The 17,003-nt window shown below is 42.1% G+C and overlaps 1 protein-coding gene across 8 annotated transcripts in view; it reads left to right on the top strand.

The window, feature by feature from the left end:
- The first annotated feature begins 1,038 nt into the window (after positions 1–1,038).
- The window catches only part of dnajc6 (DnaJ (Hsp40) homolog, subfamily C, member 6), a 44,130-nt gene continuing 28,165 nt past the window's right edge, over positions 1,039–17,003 (top strand). For 4 of the 8 annotated variants that reach the window (XM_030049596.1, XM_030049598.1, XM_030049594.1 and 1 more), the window contains exons 1-2: positions 5,167–5,596; positions 12,840–12,990. In XM_030049596.1, the coding sequence (XP_029905456.1) occupies positions 5,395–5,596; positions 12,840–12,990 (353 nt within the window). In that variant the 5' untranslated portion in view covers positions 5,167–5,394. Of the gene's footprint in view, positions 1,265–5,166; positions 5,597–12,839; positions 12,991–17,003 lie in introns of those variants that run through there. The other 4 variants (XM_030049599.1, XM_030049597.1, XM_030049595.1 and 1 more) reach the window with 2 other exon arrangements.

The following is a 17,003-nucleotide window of genomic DNA, read 5'->3' as shown; positions in this document are numbered from 1 at the left end:
CTGCTGGATTTATACCTTTGTACGGACAATACCTTTGTATGTATCAACCAGGCAGGCTTGATGCTTATAGATCCATTTGCACAACATCAGCTGGGGGTGGTTGTGTCCAAGAAACACAGTATACAGCATCCTTGGAGTTCTGTAGAAAAATCACATCTCCAGAGAGACACTTCTCAGGATGGGAACTGGGAAATGAAATAGTTTCATACTCAAGGCTTGCCCATATCACAGTCTCAATAGGACAGGTTTACCCAGTTATGTAATATCTGGGCTGCAATACCTACACTCTCAGCTTGCATTCTTGAAAAAAAGGTGTGTGGTGGCAAAAAACACGCAAGTTTCTCCAGAGTGTAAGGGCAAAATTATAACAGTTTGCAAAAGCAGGTATTTGCCCTACTGTTACACAGCAACTGGACAGTCACCCTCCATACCATACCCCCATACAAAAAGTGAAAACATATGACTATTATGAAATTAATAAATTCTTATAAAACTGATATTGTGTATGACATCCAGTAGTGAGTTTATAGAGACTATATGTACTTGATGGCATTTCTAAATATTTTTATAGAGATTTATATTATGTGGGGTACTCAGTAATGATTTTTTAATGGCCTTGTTGTACTTTATGGTGTTTTTGTATCTCCTGCATGAGATCACTGAAATGTTCCTATTTAATATTGTCGACTGTCAGTTTCTTCTCCTTGTATTCTAGGATGACTCTGCAAATCTTTTTTGGGAGCACACAGATTTCCCTCTGCATATTCACCTTATGTTGTATCCAGTGCATTCCGGTTCAGGAGTCCATCCCGGGTTTTAGCAGGGCTGGTTTGTGTTTGTTATTGGTTCAGCCACACTGACACCTCTTGCAGGATGCGCTCAGCGGCGCACAGCGGCGCAGTTTCTACTGTACAGATCCTCAAATATCCAAGAGGCTCGGTTCCCTCTCGCTGACGCTCAGCCACAGTGTGTAGAGATCTACCAACCGCGGCACCTTGTATGTTGCTCATATGCCAAAATGTGATGATATGATGATGTCGTAGCGCTGTGCTATCACTGTATTTTGACTGACAGGTTAACTGGTAGTTACCGGGGGTCTGTATACAGGATTGTGTCTAACAGGACGCTTTACGCTTTGACCTTTGACTGGCAGTGAATGACAAACCAAAGGTCGGTGTCTGTGAGCGGAGCCGGGGTCCAAGGCGCATCTCCACCACGGCACAAGACGGCGCTCCTAGGAGAATGGTAGAAAGCGAATTGAGAGGTATGGTTTTCTGCGGGAGTGTTTATTTCCACCATTTGATGTGATTCACGACACATTCTAGTTAGCGAGCCTCCCTCTTGTGCATCAGTCCAGAGAGATAGACAGAGAAAGCGCGATAGAGGGGAAGACAGGGAGACTGAGCCGGGATTCAGATGTTACATAATGATTTCCCCTCATACCCCTGGAGATTTTAAACGGGCCCCTGTAGTGAATCTCTACATGGCGGTCAGACGGGTTATCATCAAAAGACACAGGGCTGAAATGAGTGCTTTCCGTTTGTGGTCACTTGGCCTACGAAAGAAAAATAAACATCCAACATCCAAATAGAAACTTGCCATTGCGCTCCGGGCCTGCCTTCAGGGGGGGTGCGCACCCAATCATCAGGTATGACATCATTTGCGTTGTTTTTCTGTACCCGGGGGGGAGGGGGGTCTCCCTCTTTATCGATACCTGTAACAACACAAATCCCTGCATCTAAGCGTTTCTCTGCACCACGTCGGAGGCATTTGCTGGCTTATGGCAGTCGTAAATGAAAGATGCGCTCCTTTGCTCAGATTGAATGAATCACGAGGGCGACCATGTTGATTTGAGTGGGTTTCTCACAGCTGTAGGCAACTGACAGCGCCAGTAGTTCACGTTTGTGCTGAGTGCGCCTTTTGAGGCCACCAGCAAAAGGCGAAATTACAATGACGCATTCCACTATGTCCACAAATCCTATTTTAGAAATTTGACGTGGACATTTTTTTCACTTTCAGAAATAGCCTTATCATATTTTGAGGTGTTATCAGCCTCGATATTGGTTTGCGGAATCCTTTGCATCATCATTACCATCGCCAGCAGCACCGTCATCATCATCATCAACCACCACCATCATCACCATCACCACAGGTCTGGTTATCTGGTGAGGGGACAGCTCCTCTTTTTTGTCCAATAGCGCGCGGTCACATCACCGCCGGCGTCATCACGTCACGTGAGCAGCTTAACACAGCCCGGTGTGCCTTCATATGCTGATCATTATAGCCACTAATTCATCCACGCGTCTCCAGACTAATAGATGTTGTGCATTTTTCAGGGTTGTTGCATTGGTAATAGTTTATTGTAGTCTCATAAATAGACGATACAAATACATCCTTTCAAGCATAGGGTCTGATTATCAAACAAGACGGAATGAGCTGAGGGTACTGGAAGAATAAGCTTTCATTCTTGGCAAAGGGATCAAGATATTATTTCACAATTCAAGGAAGGGACTTAGAGTGAGTAGGCCAAGCAAGAAGGGGACCAGTGTCAGCTTAATGACATTTCAACAGGCTGGACATAAAAGCTGTTGGGGGTGTTGAATCTGTGATCTTCCTGTCCTCAGTCCCCCTAACCATTAGGCCATCTGCCACAACAGCATATGTAAGAAATCTATCATAGCATGGGTGCAGTTGTTGTTCAATAGTTCAATAGCTGTTTCAACATTTATGAATCTTACAATAAAAACAATCCTCGGATTAAGGATTCAAGTCTCATGCATTTGTTCTCAATCAAGCAGCAGATATGTGCGTCTGTCTTGTCAAGTGAATCCTATAGCCAGTGCACCAGATTCCAGGATTCTGCTTTAACTATTGTGGGGGGATAATCATTAATCCTCTGTCTGTCACTGAGGACAATGGTAAATCCACTGAGACAAGAAAAAAAAAAAGCTACCTTTTGGTCATTACAAAGAGACCGTAGTCAATATCGTGTCACTGCAGTGTCATAATGTCAAATCTATTACAGGAACTGATCACTGGGTTCAAAACATTTTTCCAGCATGCAGGTGAAAATGAATTTGTGCTCCATGTTGTTAGCCAAGGAAGAATTTAAGGGCTATAAATGTTTGTTTATGAGATGAATGCTCATTAACCCGTGTCACCGTCTCTGTTAAACTATAACATACTGTATTTCATTAACGTAGAATTCACAAGATGCAGGATGTCTAACATGTGAGGTGTCAAGTTGTGCCCTTGGTCTGAGAAGTATGCTTACTTTTGTTTTGACATGTATTACAGTGACACTACACTGGCCTGTAGCTACACAGTGATAGCTTTGGATTAAAAACAGACTTCAATCTTGTGCATTTTAAGGGCACAGCTAAGGGCATTCAGAGGCCAAAGGTTTTTTCAGTGTTATCAATGAGAAGTACTTCATATTACAAAGATATAGGTTTTTGAATATTTGTTTTTTGCTTTATATATTATGCTCAAGGTTTTTGTGATTTGGTGGATGGACCTTGTTTGATCTTTCTCCAGCATGGCAGGGACTGTGATTTCTATGCTGCACCTGTATGAAGGCTGTTTGCTTAACATTCTCTGGCATCCACACATCCAACAACATCAAGGGGGAAGTGTTGGCGAGTGTTTTCCAAGCATGGCTAGGAACAAGACAGGAAGTTCACTCCAAACAATAGAGCGACAGCACTTTGCGTCCGGTTATGGTGGGGGTATCGCTCCTCCGTTTCGGACATTCCCTTCCTGCTGTGCTTGGAGTCCCAGTCTGCCCTCCTAAAAGAGTTTCCCAGGCTCATGTCCTCTTTCCAGAAACCATGCAGGGTTTCCGTTGCCAGGGGACAAGGCCAGGAAAGGAAGCATGCCATCACTGTTCGGTTGAAACCTTGTATGTCCACAAAAGTCAGCCACTCATTGACTAAGTTATATTTTGAAAATTTTCATTGCATGCTAATTGAATTTCATTATCAGTGTTAAGGCTTGGATCACACACATTGTTAACACACATTTCATGCATAGTGTAAATGAAAGAGGCAAAACCAGGGATACAAGGTTTCTGCTGGACCTTGATGATATTATAGCGAGTCAAATACCATCAGAGGCTGCTACATCTTTTTCTGGAGGACAGCCAGAGAAGACCCTTAATGAATCAGAGTGAGTCAAGTGCTTCCCCAGACTGACAAAGCATGGTGCTGTTGTCCTGCAATGCTGGCTGAAAGACATTTTTCAATCCTCTATTATGAAGAGACCAGGGGTCCACATTCATTTATTTTCAGGCCAGGGCACAAATGAGAAATTTACTCTTATTCTGCACGCACACTTGTGATTTGCTACTTTCTTATAATTAGAAAAGCAGGGCATAGAGAGAGAGGCTTTTTAAAACTTCTCCCTCAACGCCCTGCTTTTACCCTTTTTTCCTCATGGGACCATTGTTCTAAGAAAAATCACATAGTGCTACAATTTACTTCATCACATTGTTTAACTGTTTCAATCCCTGCCTCTTGACTGTCTATAGTTACTGTACAGTGCATCTGTCTTATACTAATTCTACAGCAACTATTGCTCTCTACTTTTCCCATATGATGTAAATTACATCTGAATATGCATTTTGCAATGCAAAACTCACAAACATCCAGTTACTAAAGCACCCTTTATGACTGCTGCCGGCTGATAAAGGATCAAAATTAAATAACTTTTCTTTTGAGCTGTAACATAATATTCTTGTTATGGTAACTGTTTGAGTGTTGTATGGAGGATGTAGATATGCCTATAACATTCCTTGCAGTGACTACAAGTGTATCAGTGGTGCTGAATATTGAGTTTACAGTGACTTTATTGTAGCCTGCTTTTCGTGTTTGTTTTTACCTTTTATGGTATCACCATGATATTCATACATGTTTTGTTGTAATATAGACTGCTTTACAAAATTTATTATAGGATTACTGCTCTCGTATTTCAGTGCATCTTATTTAGAAAAGAGACAAATATTGATTGGTGGGTCTAAATAATGAATACAGGAGTAATAAGATGGGCTGTTATGGGGTGGATTTTCCCTTTAAATCGGTCAGGGACTACAGCGACAGCAGCAGCAGTAGCAACGTCGTAGTAAAATGCGGTGCTGAGAAAGGAGGAGGCGATAACCAGATAGGCGAGAGAGAGAGAGAGAGAGAGAGAGAGAGAGAGAGAGAGAGAGAGAGAGAGAGAGAGAGAGAGGCAGGCCAAGCCACCCGGCGGAATATTTCTTTATCCCACAGAAAGCAGAGGGGATTCGTCGTCCTCCTCCTCTCGGACATGTGGTGCACCCAGCAGTAGCAGCAGCGGCGGCGGCGGACCACGCTTTGGGCTTCTTTTGTCTTTAATTTCTCTTTCCGTCCTTCGGTTATGAGCTTGCTGGGCGCCTATAAGAAAAAGACCAGTTACGATGGCTATGAATCTTTGCAGTTGGTCGATAGCGGCGGAGATAGCTTCAGTATCGGAGGCGGGAGCAGCAACAGCAGCGCACTTGGAGGCTCCATAGCGGCCACCCTTGGACCGAAGGCAGGCCCGCTGAGAGAGGAGGACTGCAGCACCATGGACAGCTCAGGTAAGACTCCCAGCACCGTCCTCCCCGACTGTGGGCACTCCTTCATGCCGAGGACCCTCCCACTAGACCCGCATTAGAGCACTGACCCCCTTTTGATGAAGATTTTACGTTGTGGAGCCCCATCTGAGTTGTTAGGTACGACTTTTAACACAATTACGCAGGCCTGACCGTACTGTATACGGCCTATAGGGAGGGGGCTGACATGACAGTCCTGATGCATTCTTCTACTGTGTGAACAATAGTGAGAGTAAAGTCTACCTCACGTTGCTTGGGACGCCCCTGGACACCCATCAAGGGCTCCTAGTGGTCACTAGACCACAGTTTGGGAACCAGTGGACTATTACATGCATGTGTGTTTGGCTAAACGTCTATAATGTGTGAAATGTTCTGCATGTTTCCATGTGTCCTATATGCATGTGCGTTGTGTACTCCCTGTGGAATAGACCTGTTTATCCAGAATGCATTTCACTTATTTCAGTTTATGCTTATAGTTACAGGTATGTTTCAAAATATGCAAAAACAAAATGCAAAACACACACAAACATACATTTTTGAGTTTTGTCAAAGCATTTCTCGAAAGATAACATATTCTTATGTGCATACAGTATTAAATGTATTTTTTTTATAGGCTTTTATAGGCTATGTGTTTAATTTGCCATATCACCATTTGAATTTCAGTGTAGTATGCCAAATAATATAATTTGAGAGCCCTAGCTGCATTCAAACAGCAGAAGCACAAACTGAAATGTTGAGTTAACTGGCCACGGATGATGGATTAGTAACCTAATGGCTCAAATTAAAACCAAGCGACCATGCAGCAAGTGTTACGCAACATATTTAATTGATCTGTTTAATAACAATGGCACATGTAATTCCATCTGTTCCGTCACTGCAGAGTTGATCATTAGTCCATCAGAAAATGCCCCCACGTGCTCTATGGAGGCTGGCCATAACAATTTATTTGGTCTGACACCTTTATTGAAACAGGGAAATCTCACTGAGAGCAAAGTTTCCCTGTGTAGGAAAGCTGCATGCAGAGAGAGGTTTACTGCTACTACCACTATTACTACTTGTATTACCACTGCTACTAACAGTGCCACCACTGTGCTGTTGTAATAACAATAGTAATAGCAAACAAACTTGGAAAAATGGATGGATGGATGCTGTCTTTGTTTTTCTGTGTGTTATGGTCATGGCACATGATTGATCTGAAATAGATGATGCAGTTAGGTGTAATTTGGAAGTTCAGTTTTGGCAGGTTAGTAGTTTAGATAAGGCTTTTCTCTAGAGAGCCTGGACCCTCCTCATATTCACTGCAGTACTCTGAGGAGTAGGAGCATTTCTGTGATACAAAGGGAGCAGAGGATGGGGAGGGCAAAAGAGGAAAGGGGATGGAGGGGATACTCCAGTGTCAGATGTCTCTGTGGCTAGCTGGCCCTTGTGGATGTTCTTTGTGGTGTGTGTGTGGGTGTGTGTGCTCCTGTTTCTGCCTGTGTGTGTTTATGTGTCCATCTGTCCCATTCACCCCAAGCCGGATATTGAAGGATAAAGGTTGGGGCTCTAGAAGGAGGGAGACACATTCAAACAAACCATTGATCTCACCAGGCCATGGCAAAAGCTCTCTGTGTTGTTGATCTCTCTCTCTCTCTCTCTCTCTCTCTCTCTCTCTCTCTCTCTCTCACTCTGCAAGTTGCTGGTCTCCCCAGTGTGGCTGCTGCTGCTGTATTAGCTGATAGAGGCTGTATCGCAGTGTTCCCTGTTGTCTGTATTAGCAGGGCTTGTTACTGTAGCTTGCTCACCGATCTGCACACTCCCACATCCATCTGGCCACAGACATGCAATTGGCTGACAGACAGGCTCAAAGGCTGGCTAACAGACAGACAGACAGACAGACAGCCATACAAATATATGTAGACCTGCAGAGAAAAAAAAGAGAGGAGGGCAAACAGATACAACATGCAAGAGAGACAGAAAAAGCACATGATAGACAGGCAAAAACAGGCTCAGTGTGCAAGCATTTGCCTCTTCACATGGATCTCTTCACACTGATTTATGTCATACAATGGGAAACACTGTAAGATAGCAATTACAAGAAAACAATGTGGTGGATTTATCTGGTCTTTGAAAGAGATAGGCACAATTTACAACCAAATTATCTAACAAAGTCTAAATGAAAGGCTGCTCTAACTGGATTGAAGGGGACATCCATGATGTTGAAGAAAGGAAACACTACCAGTGGTTCACTTGTTTATAATGTTAGTGAATGTTTGCAGCTATACTCCAGACATTATCTGTGTCTCAAAACTAACTAGGTTTCAATGTGTAAGTTGTATATAAGTGTAAATTGTAGCAGTTTTAATCAGTTAAAGTCATCTTGCATTCACCAACAGACAGAGCTAAGGTAGACTATTAAAATGTCAAAGAAACGCCAGTAAGGCTATCCAGCTGTATGTTGGCTTGCCTATGACTATTCCAGGTAAATGCTGTGAGTTGAGAAATAAAATTAAACCTGGTTTGTCTGGCAATAAATATGACATCAACAGTACAAAGTAGTCAACTCCTAACATTATATAACCAATAGCACAACAACATTATGTCATACACTATAACATTAGTTTAGCAGTGTGAGCGGGTCATCTGTGATTGTTCTTTCAGTCCAGTTGCTGCAGCTTTTGAATGAGACCATCTGAGGCCCTCATACTCTGCTCATCCATAATATCAAAGGGAAATTTTGGTCTAATCTGATCCTTTTTTTTTTTTTGTCTAAAGATTGGATCAAACTGTACTTGTTTATAGTCCTTTGCACAGTATTCCACCCAGAATAAGACACTGAACTGAATTGAGTACAGTCACTTTGTGAGTCTCTTGCATAGGCATGCATCTTACAGCCTTACAGAGGTGAACACATGCAAAATTTAGGGGGCCTAATAAATTAAATGTCATATCTGTCTTTTAGGCTTTCACAGTCCAACGGTGCTGTCATCATAGGTATCAAACAGATTCATAAACTTTCCGAACAACTATAGGTTCAGGACAGCTCTTATGTAGATGTGAGCTGCTTTAGTGACGTGATTTGAATAATAGATGGCCTGGATAGTGCCAATTCAGTCCTCTTCTTTGGAAAATGCGAGGCTGTACAGTGTACTCTCAGTTGGCTTTTGCTTAAGCTAAAACAAAAATTTTCACCCTTGTAACTCAAAGGAGAAATTCAGCCTAGCCTCAGGACCCTGGTCCGATGAGAAATACTCTCTACAAATTGGCCAGTTTTCACGCTTTCAAACAAGGCCAAGCGTTTTGACTCAAAATCAATTGTAATTTAAAATATAGAGCTACCATATGAAAAAAAACCTTGCTAACATTGTAGTCCTTTTATAATACATTTTTGAAGTCTTTAACTTAGATTGCACGTACAGCACCTCATGGCCTTATAAGCCGTGACACACACATACACTCTTGCTTGCTATTCAAGGCGGTGGCAAGCTCATCTGGTTATACTATAGTAGATGATTAATCATAGACTCCCTGTCTCATCAGCAGCATCTATAATTAAGCAGCTTAGAGCCTGGGTTGACGCCACAGTCATTCAGGTCCACGACACAACAAAGCCCACCATAGTGCAGTAGTTGTATTGGGATCTAGCACCGTGCGGTGTGTGTTGTGTGTGTGTCTGTCAAACTCTGTGTCTCCGTGTCATGGCGTGAGTGTGTCCATCTGTCCCATTCACACCAAGCCGGATATTGAGGGATAAAGGTTGTGGCTGTGAAAGGAGGGAGACACATTCAGACAACCCACTGATCTATCTGGCCATGGCTAGAGGACTTTTTTTTTCTTTTCCCCTTCTCCTCCTCAATTTTCCTCCCTCACTTTTTCACTTTTTGACTCCCCCTCCTCCCTCCTCCTCCTGTCATTCCAGCCCTCTCTCAGTCATCCCCTCTCTCTCTCTCTCTCTCTCTCTCTCTCTCTCTCTCTCTCTCTGGGTCATTCTGATGAAAGCGGCAGGAGGCAGAAGTGGCAGATGAGGAGGGGAGGAGGAGTGACTTTGGAGAGGTGCTTGTTCTGTTGATGGGATCGTTTCCTCTGTAATGGGAAATATTTGAAGCAGCCTGTTCAGTCACTATAGAGTTAGCCCCTTCAGCTACCCCTGTACCTGTACAGGTGTCAGACAAGATAGTCCAGTTTAGCCTTGGCTCACTTACACGGCTGTCAGTTTTGAATTAAACTACAGTTCAGTTCTCAGTTGCAATTTATTCCATAGTAAAGGACCATACTTGCATGTTTAATCTACAATATATATATATATAATTCATGGACGAGGTATATACTCACTGTGTAGAGCAGATGCCATGCACCACTGAAGCTAACTTTGCTACCTTTTATCCAGCCATTGGTTTCCAGTCATTCCACCACAACATGGAAATTAACTTTCCGGGACTCATCGCAATAAACTCATCCACATTAGTTTTCCTAAAAGCAGCAGCACTGTTGTCTTGAAAATGGGAAGAGTGAAATTTTCTCCCTAGTGGAAAATAGCCCCCAAAACAACAAACAGATGCACAACATTAAATGATGGGTGTTGCAACTAAAAATTCAAATATGAAAATCGAGAGACCTTAATTATATGTTGTGAAATCTTTAGTACCCCTGTGTGATCTGCAAAATGGTTTGTTGCAAAGTAAAATGTGGGTAAACTGGCTAAGAATTGAAAATCACTGGTATGACCCTTTAAACATTTAGAAATAAACCAGTTAACAGCTTTTTTTGGAGAGCATTGTTTGGCATGTTCTGCAAAAAGTCTTCATTTTTTCACGCATGTGTTCATGATATACTTCTGTGGGCTTAGCACTATATTATAGAGTGAATGCATTAGCTAATTGTTTAAACACTATTTATAAATGATTCATTGAGGGGGTTAAAGTAAAGTATTACCTTTCTTAAAGTGTTTCCATAATGTTTGTATCACTCAATACGGACATTACAGACAGTGTAGTCTACATGGTTGAGTTAAGCTTAAATAGCATTTGCGTGACATTAGCCTACGATGCGGTAAATAAATTAAGGGAAAGTAAACTTCAGCTGCTAAAAGGGTCAATTTGCATTGGTGGGTTAAGGAACATGGTGTGTGATTTGATTAGGGCTTTTAACCTTTGCTGCACATAATACTCTCTCTTTTTTTCTCTTACCAAGCAATACACTCTGTACTGTGCAGACAAATTAAGTGGAAATCCCCTAAACACACAAAAACAAACTGAAGACAGTAGTACTTTGCAACACATTTTCACAGGATGTGAAAAAGAGGCCTGCTGCCAGTTAAAGGTCACAAGGCTTGAGAGGACAGATGGGATGATATCAGTAGTAATAAATGAGTGCCTCACTTTAATAATTTTTCCTCTCTCATATGGTGTTTTTCCATATACCAGTTGTCATGTGAAACTTCAGTCTGGTGATTTTCATATTTTCATTTAGGCTGAAGGATTACGGCCCTCAATAAGTTCAGAGGATTCTACAAACTCCCATTTGAGTTTTGGGAATTTTGGATCACATGGTGCATGACTTCAAAAAGAAGAAACTTTATTCCGTGGGGAAATAAATCCCTGTTATACATGTTAGGCCTGTGCATCCAGAGATGAAAGGTCTAAATTTGGAGTTCAGCAAAGAACTGTGTCAAATGTAAGAGAGGTTTGCAGGAAGGTGCTTCCATTTTATGGAGGAGAGTGAGAGGCAAAGGAGGACAGGATGGAGGGAGAGAGAGAGAGAGAGAGAGAAGAGAGAGAGAATGGAGGCTGAAGGAAGGATGTGTTAATGAGTAATGTTTGTGATGGGAACAAGGGAGTGCTTCTCTCTGTGTGATTACTCTAGAAACTTTGTATGAGCAGCCAGCATCTCTCCACATCATATGCGTTCCCTCGAGACTGGGTGTGTGCCTCTTTGTGTTTTTTTGGTGTGGAAGTCTACAGCAGAAATCAATCCAGAGTGAGCATCCTCCATTTCACTGCAAAATGTTATCTTTAAAAAAAAAAATCCATTGATTTTCTCAGTTAAATAAATTATGAGAGTTAATCCCAGAATGTCTTTTAGCATCCATTTCCATTTGAAAGATTGTGAAATGATTTTCGCCTAGGGACTTACATTTTGTAACTGTATTGAATGTCACATGCAAATCCACACAGTATATGAATTCAAACCACTTTTTTTTTTTTTTTTTTTTTTTTGGATATGTTAGTCTTTTGAAAATGTGAAACTTCCCTTGTGAAACAAAATTATAAATACATTTACATGCATATTTACTATAAATTGGAACATTTACATATGAAGTACAAAATGTCACATGAAAAAAATCAACATGTGCACAAATGACACTTTTACTTTCAAATCAAATGTGGATTTTCACATTTGAGGGACAGCTTCAGTTAACCTGTCTCCTTAAATCATGGGCTGAGATGCAAAAATGGATCTATGATCCCCACTTTGACACGAGGACAAGTGTGTTTTGATGAGTCCAGGCTCCTGGAGGAGACTCAATTTCTCAGAGCTGGAAAGTGGAGAAGCCCTGCGATCTGCGATAGACGATTACTTTGTGCCACATCACTATTAAAGCCACTATATACTGTATATCAGCAGTGCTAAGTTACATATCAGGTTGACATGCTGTAGCTGCTATGTGTGGATGGATGATAGAGAGATAGAGAGAGAGAGGGAGAGAAAGAGAGAGAGAGAGAGAGAGAGAGAGAGAGAGAGAGAGAGAGAGAGAGACTCTCAGAAGACTCACCAGAAGGGTGCTGACTCAGATGTGACACTTGGGTCTGCTCCAAGTTCTGCTTATTCTGTACCCTATACAGCACACACACACACACACACACACACACACACACACACACACACACACACACACACACACACACTGGGTAGTGCACATATTAGGATGCAGCTCAACACTCCAGATGGTATATATTTTATTGTGCATACCTTCTTGCCTCTTTGTCCTTGTCCATTGCTAATTTTACAGCAAGCATGTTTCCTCAGTATGACTCAAAACATTTATCATTGCTGTCGTATATAACAACCACTCTATAACGTCCAAAAGGCACGGCCATCTAGAATTAGTCTTGATTTTTATTGTCTGTGCATGAAAATCTGCATCTACGTCTGCATGCTCAGTGTGTCTTTCTGTGTGTGTGTGTATCTGTGTCCGTGCATGTGTGTGTGTGCATGTGTGTGTTTTCCTCTGAATCCTGACTGGCTAAAGGTCCTCCGTCCCCAGATATGGATGCCAACTATGGCGGAGGACTGCTGGATATGGTGAAGGGAGGAGCTGGGAAGTTCTTCAGCAACTTCAAAGACAACCTCAAGGACACGCTGAAGGACACGTCCACCAAGGTCATGCATCAGGTCGCCACGTAAGTGCCCGCTGCATTTACGCACATGAAGCCACACTTTACTGCATGCCTGCTTCCCCCCAGCTACACCAACCACTGCTGCTTGACCTTAATCTCACATATTCACACCTCCAGTCGGGAGATGTGGAAAAATTCTCACCATAAAACGTGGGATAATGAGGCCTTGCTGAGCTCAAAGGCAGCGCTGATTGACTCTCAGTTTGAAACAGGATTCTCACAGAAGCCCCTGAAAACGGCATCTCTGGGTTGTTTTTCTGCCTGGGTGGAACGAGTTTCCATTATTAGCTTAGCTGCAGTGCTACCTACTTAACACAGAGGAAATTTGAGTTAGTGTGCTGACTCTTTGGGATAAATTAAACAAGCAAGACTAAAATATAAGGGTATTTGGAGTCAAGACTCAGGCCTACTTGTTTTTTTTTTAACACAAAAAATATGCTCATGTTGAGTTGCAAAAGATGTCCTTTGTTGTTGGCACTTGGCCTCAAGGTTTGTTTCAGTAACTGCAAAAAAACAAACAAACAAACAAACAAACAAAAACAAACAAACAAAAAAACAACAACAACAACAAAAAAAAAACTAAATACTAATATCCACCTTGTAAAAAGCAACTGCTTAATGATATTTTTGTGCCTTTGTTTTTTTGGAAGATGAACCACCTCTGTGAATTTTTACCAAGTGGATGCAATTACTTCAATTCAATTCGATTCAATTCAGTTGCTGCAAGTACCATTTTACCCCCCTATTCTTCCTAAATGATCCTTGATTTTTACTATCCAACTATCTTTAGCAGCTGCCTTGTTGGTCCTTCTTGCAAGCGTAAACACTCTTGCTAAATTTGACTGGTTTGAATTATGACAACAGGCCACAGTGTCAGCACCCATTTACAACCCACTGTTATGCTGTGTCACTGTTTTCTGAGCCGTGTGAGGTTATCTCCACCCTTTTCATCGGCAGAGTCGGGGGATCAGGCCTCCATGCTGCTGGTAGGGGGTTCAGTGTCTTGCTCCAGGGTTTTTTGACAGAGATGGACACAGACTGTTGTAAAAGTCATGTCTTTGACCTTTCAGCCGCAGGAAAGACTCTCCAGCTGCCAGGACATACGTGCTGCTTACTTTATATCATAAGTTCTTCATGCAGTTATCAGATATTTTGATTTTTATCGTCTTGCAAATAATGAGAAAATCTGTAGCGGGTATAGTCTATTTCATGTTCTGGTTTTTATCAGATTCGCGCATAAAGGAATGCGGCAGCACTATTTATTATCACTGTGGTTTTACATAATTGCATTTTAGATTTGTAGCTGAATGAAGGTCCATACTGCCATAGTCTTAGATTAATACCAGCACTGATATGCTCTTGGATCTCTGTTCAGTCACATCACTTGGCCCTCCAACGTCAATATGACTTATAACTAATATAATATAAATGGGACATAAAGCACAGCAGGTTTAGGCCCTGAGGTGCCGCGTGATAACTAGTTCTCAACCTTTCTGTAAGTGTAAGGCCAGATCACTAAGTTTTCATTTTAAAAAAAATGTCATAAAAATGTCCTTGTCTTACTTAGCCTTAAACATAACCTCACTTGAGAATTTACGCTTCATCTGAAATTGAAAAAGAAACTCAAAATACTGTGATCACTGGCTTTTGGACATTTTTCAGTGTTTGTGGATATGGAGAGTAATACCTTTTTGTAATTTTCAGTAATGCCATTTTTATTATTTGTGACGCAGTGGATGGTGTGTGTGGGACCTCAGCATATTGGAAGCTTGTTGAGCTGGAATATGAAGAGACGAGGCTAAGATGGCATCTGGCTGTGATATTTACTTGATATTTGAAGCGGCTGCCTGCTAGTCTTAGGCGAACACGATCTTATCTGTGTTTTTTGAGTTCAGCGGGATTGCGTAGATGTCAACAAAACTCTAGTTATAAGTCGTTTTATGTCACATATTTTTCAGGATGTAGCTTTTTCATTTGAATGGAGACAGAAGAAACGTTTGGAAGCACTTTATAGTGTAATATAAAGTTATGTCAAAGCAGCAATAAACCACGGATATTGTGCAGATGTCATGGCTGTCATAACAAAAACTAAAAGGGGCAGCGATGACATTTTCCTTGCATCCCTGACTCAGTAAAACTATAATACTGAGTGATAAAGTTGATGAATTTTGGGTGCAGTGATTACATTGATTGATGATCCCTGGTGGTGGTGGTGTAAAGTAAGTTCAGAGGTGAAAGTAACTTATTACATTTACACATTACTGTTCATTGAGAAGCTTTTTGTGTACTTTTCTGAGTATTTTTTAAAGGCAATAATTTTACTTTTACTTGTCATTATTACTTATTGCTTGTTCACTTGTATTCTACCTCATTTGGATTCCAAATTTCCAATGAAAGGTGCACCATGAAAAATTGCAGCCGGTCAATGGAAGTGACCGTTTAGATTCAATTTACAAAAATGTGGAATAAAATCAGTGAGTTGGCCTGATGATGCAAACCATGTAGACTCAACCATCATATTATGTGCTTTTTCCACATTTGTCAGTTGAATCTACAGGTTCCTCACTTCAGCCACAGTTTTGCAGAATGCACCTTTAAAAGACTGTAGATTGAACCGTGTACTCTCCTCCTTTTATAACCACTCAGTAACTTACCGTACAGTTTAAGTGAGCTACTTTTTACTTTTACGGCAGTAGATTTTTACAGCAGTACTTCTACTTCTAATTAAGCAAAATGTCAGCAATTTGCAGTACTTTTTCCGCCACTGAGCAAGTGTCTAACAGATTTAGATGGGGAAACGGAGCGACGCAGATCGAGTTTGAGGGGAAGGAAAGAGTTCAGAGAGGGAGGACAGGAAAGAGAGAGGGATGGAGGAAAGAGGGAGGCAGCAGAGTCTGGCACAGCTCGGTCCTCACAGTGTGTTTGTGCACAGGCGTCTGCAGAGGACAGCACAAAGGGGCCTCTGTATTGTCAGAAACACATACACACACACACACACACACACACACACGCCTCCTCTCACTATTGACTCAGCAAGTTTGATCATGATTATTCCTCTCCTCTCTCTTTTCTCCTCTGCTCATATCTTGGCAAACTCCCACTCTCCTCTCCTATCGTTCCCTCGTGTTTTCAGCTGCGCTCTGCTCTCATCCCAGCTTCACCTTTCCTTTCCTCCTCTCCTCTCTGTGCCGTCTATCTCTCCTCTCCTGGCTGAATTATTCATGGCACTTCATTGTGCCAAATAGCCAGTGCACTGCTGATACAGAAGGATTCATTTCACTAGGCCCTGTGTGTGTGATGATGGCCATTTGTGTGTGTTTATATGCGTGTGAGTGGGCGGCTGGATGGGGGGGGGCGGGGTCGCTGGGAGGCAGGTTGTGCCTGCTGTGGCAGCCGGCTGAAGGGCTCCAAGAGGAAAGGGAGATGGGGCTCAGAAAGGACAGATAATGTGGCACAGGTCGGTGTACGGCAGAGCTCGTTCGACAGGCTCTTGTTTCTGTCGGAAGCGGCAAAGCATGGCACAACACCAGCTGACCTACTGCCGTCTGGCACGCCGGATAGCGCCTTGTGTTTCTGTTTGCACGCCCATATATCGCTTTATTCATGAGAAAGATAGAAAAGTTGCAAGTGAGAACACCTCGAGTGATTTTCTGAGGATGAGCGTGTATGTTCTGTTTTTACAAGCGTCAAGCTCAAACAAATATCTCGAGTCCAGCTTCACGAGTCATTATCTCTGATGTCTCCCGAGCTGTTCCTGAGTGTTCATGTTGATGAGATTACACATTAGAGCTGTGATTTTTCTGGCTTATATCTGTGGGAGAGAGTTGTTCACATTAACAGCTGCCTCAGGATTACATCAGTGTATTGTCATCAGTATCCTGCAGAAGGATTTTTCTCCCTGTAATAATAAACAGTTGACATTTTCCTCCGAGTCGCATCCTGATTCAGCAGCAAAGCTAAACTGTTGATGAATACTGATGAAAGTTTTCTAAGCCGCCTAAGCTTCTCAGAGTTCA

Source organism: Myripristis murdjan, chromosome 4 (assembly GCF_902150065.1).
Source record: "Myripristis murdjan chromosome 4, fMyrMur1.1, whole genome shotgun sequence".
Lineage (NCBI taxonomy): Eukaryota > Metazoa > Chordata > Actinopteri > Holocentriformes > Holocentridae > Myripristis > Myripristis murdjan.
This window is presented reverse-complemented; position numbering and strand designations above follow the sequence as displayed.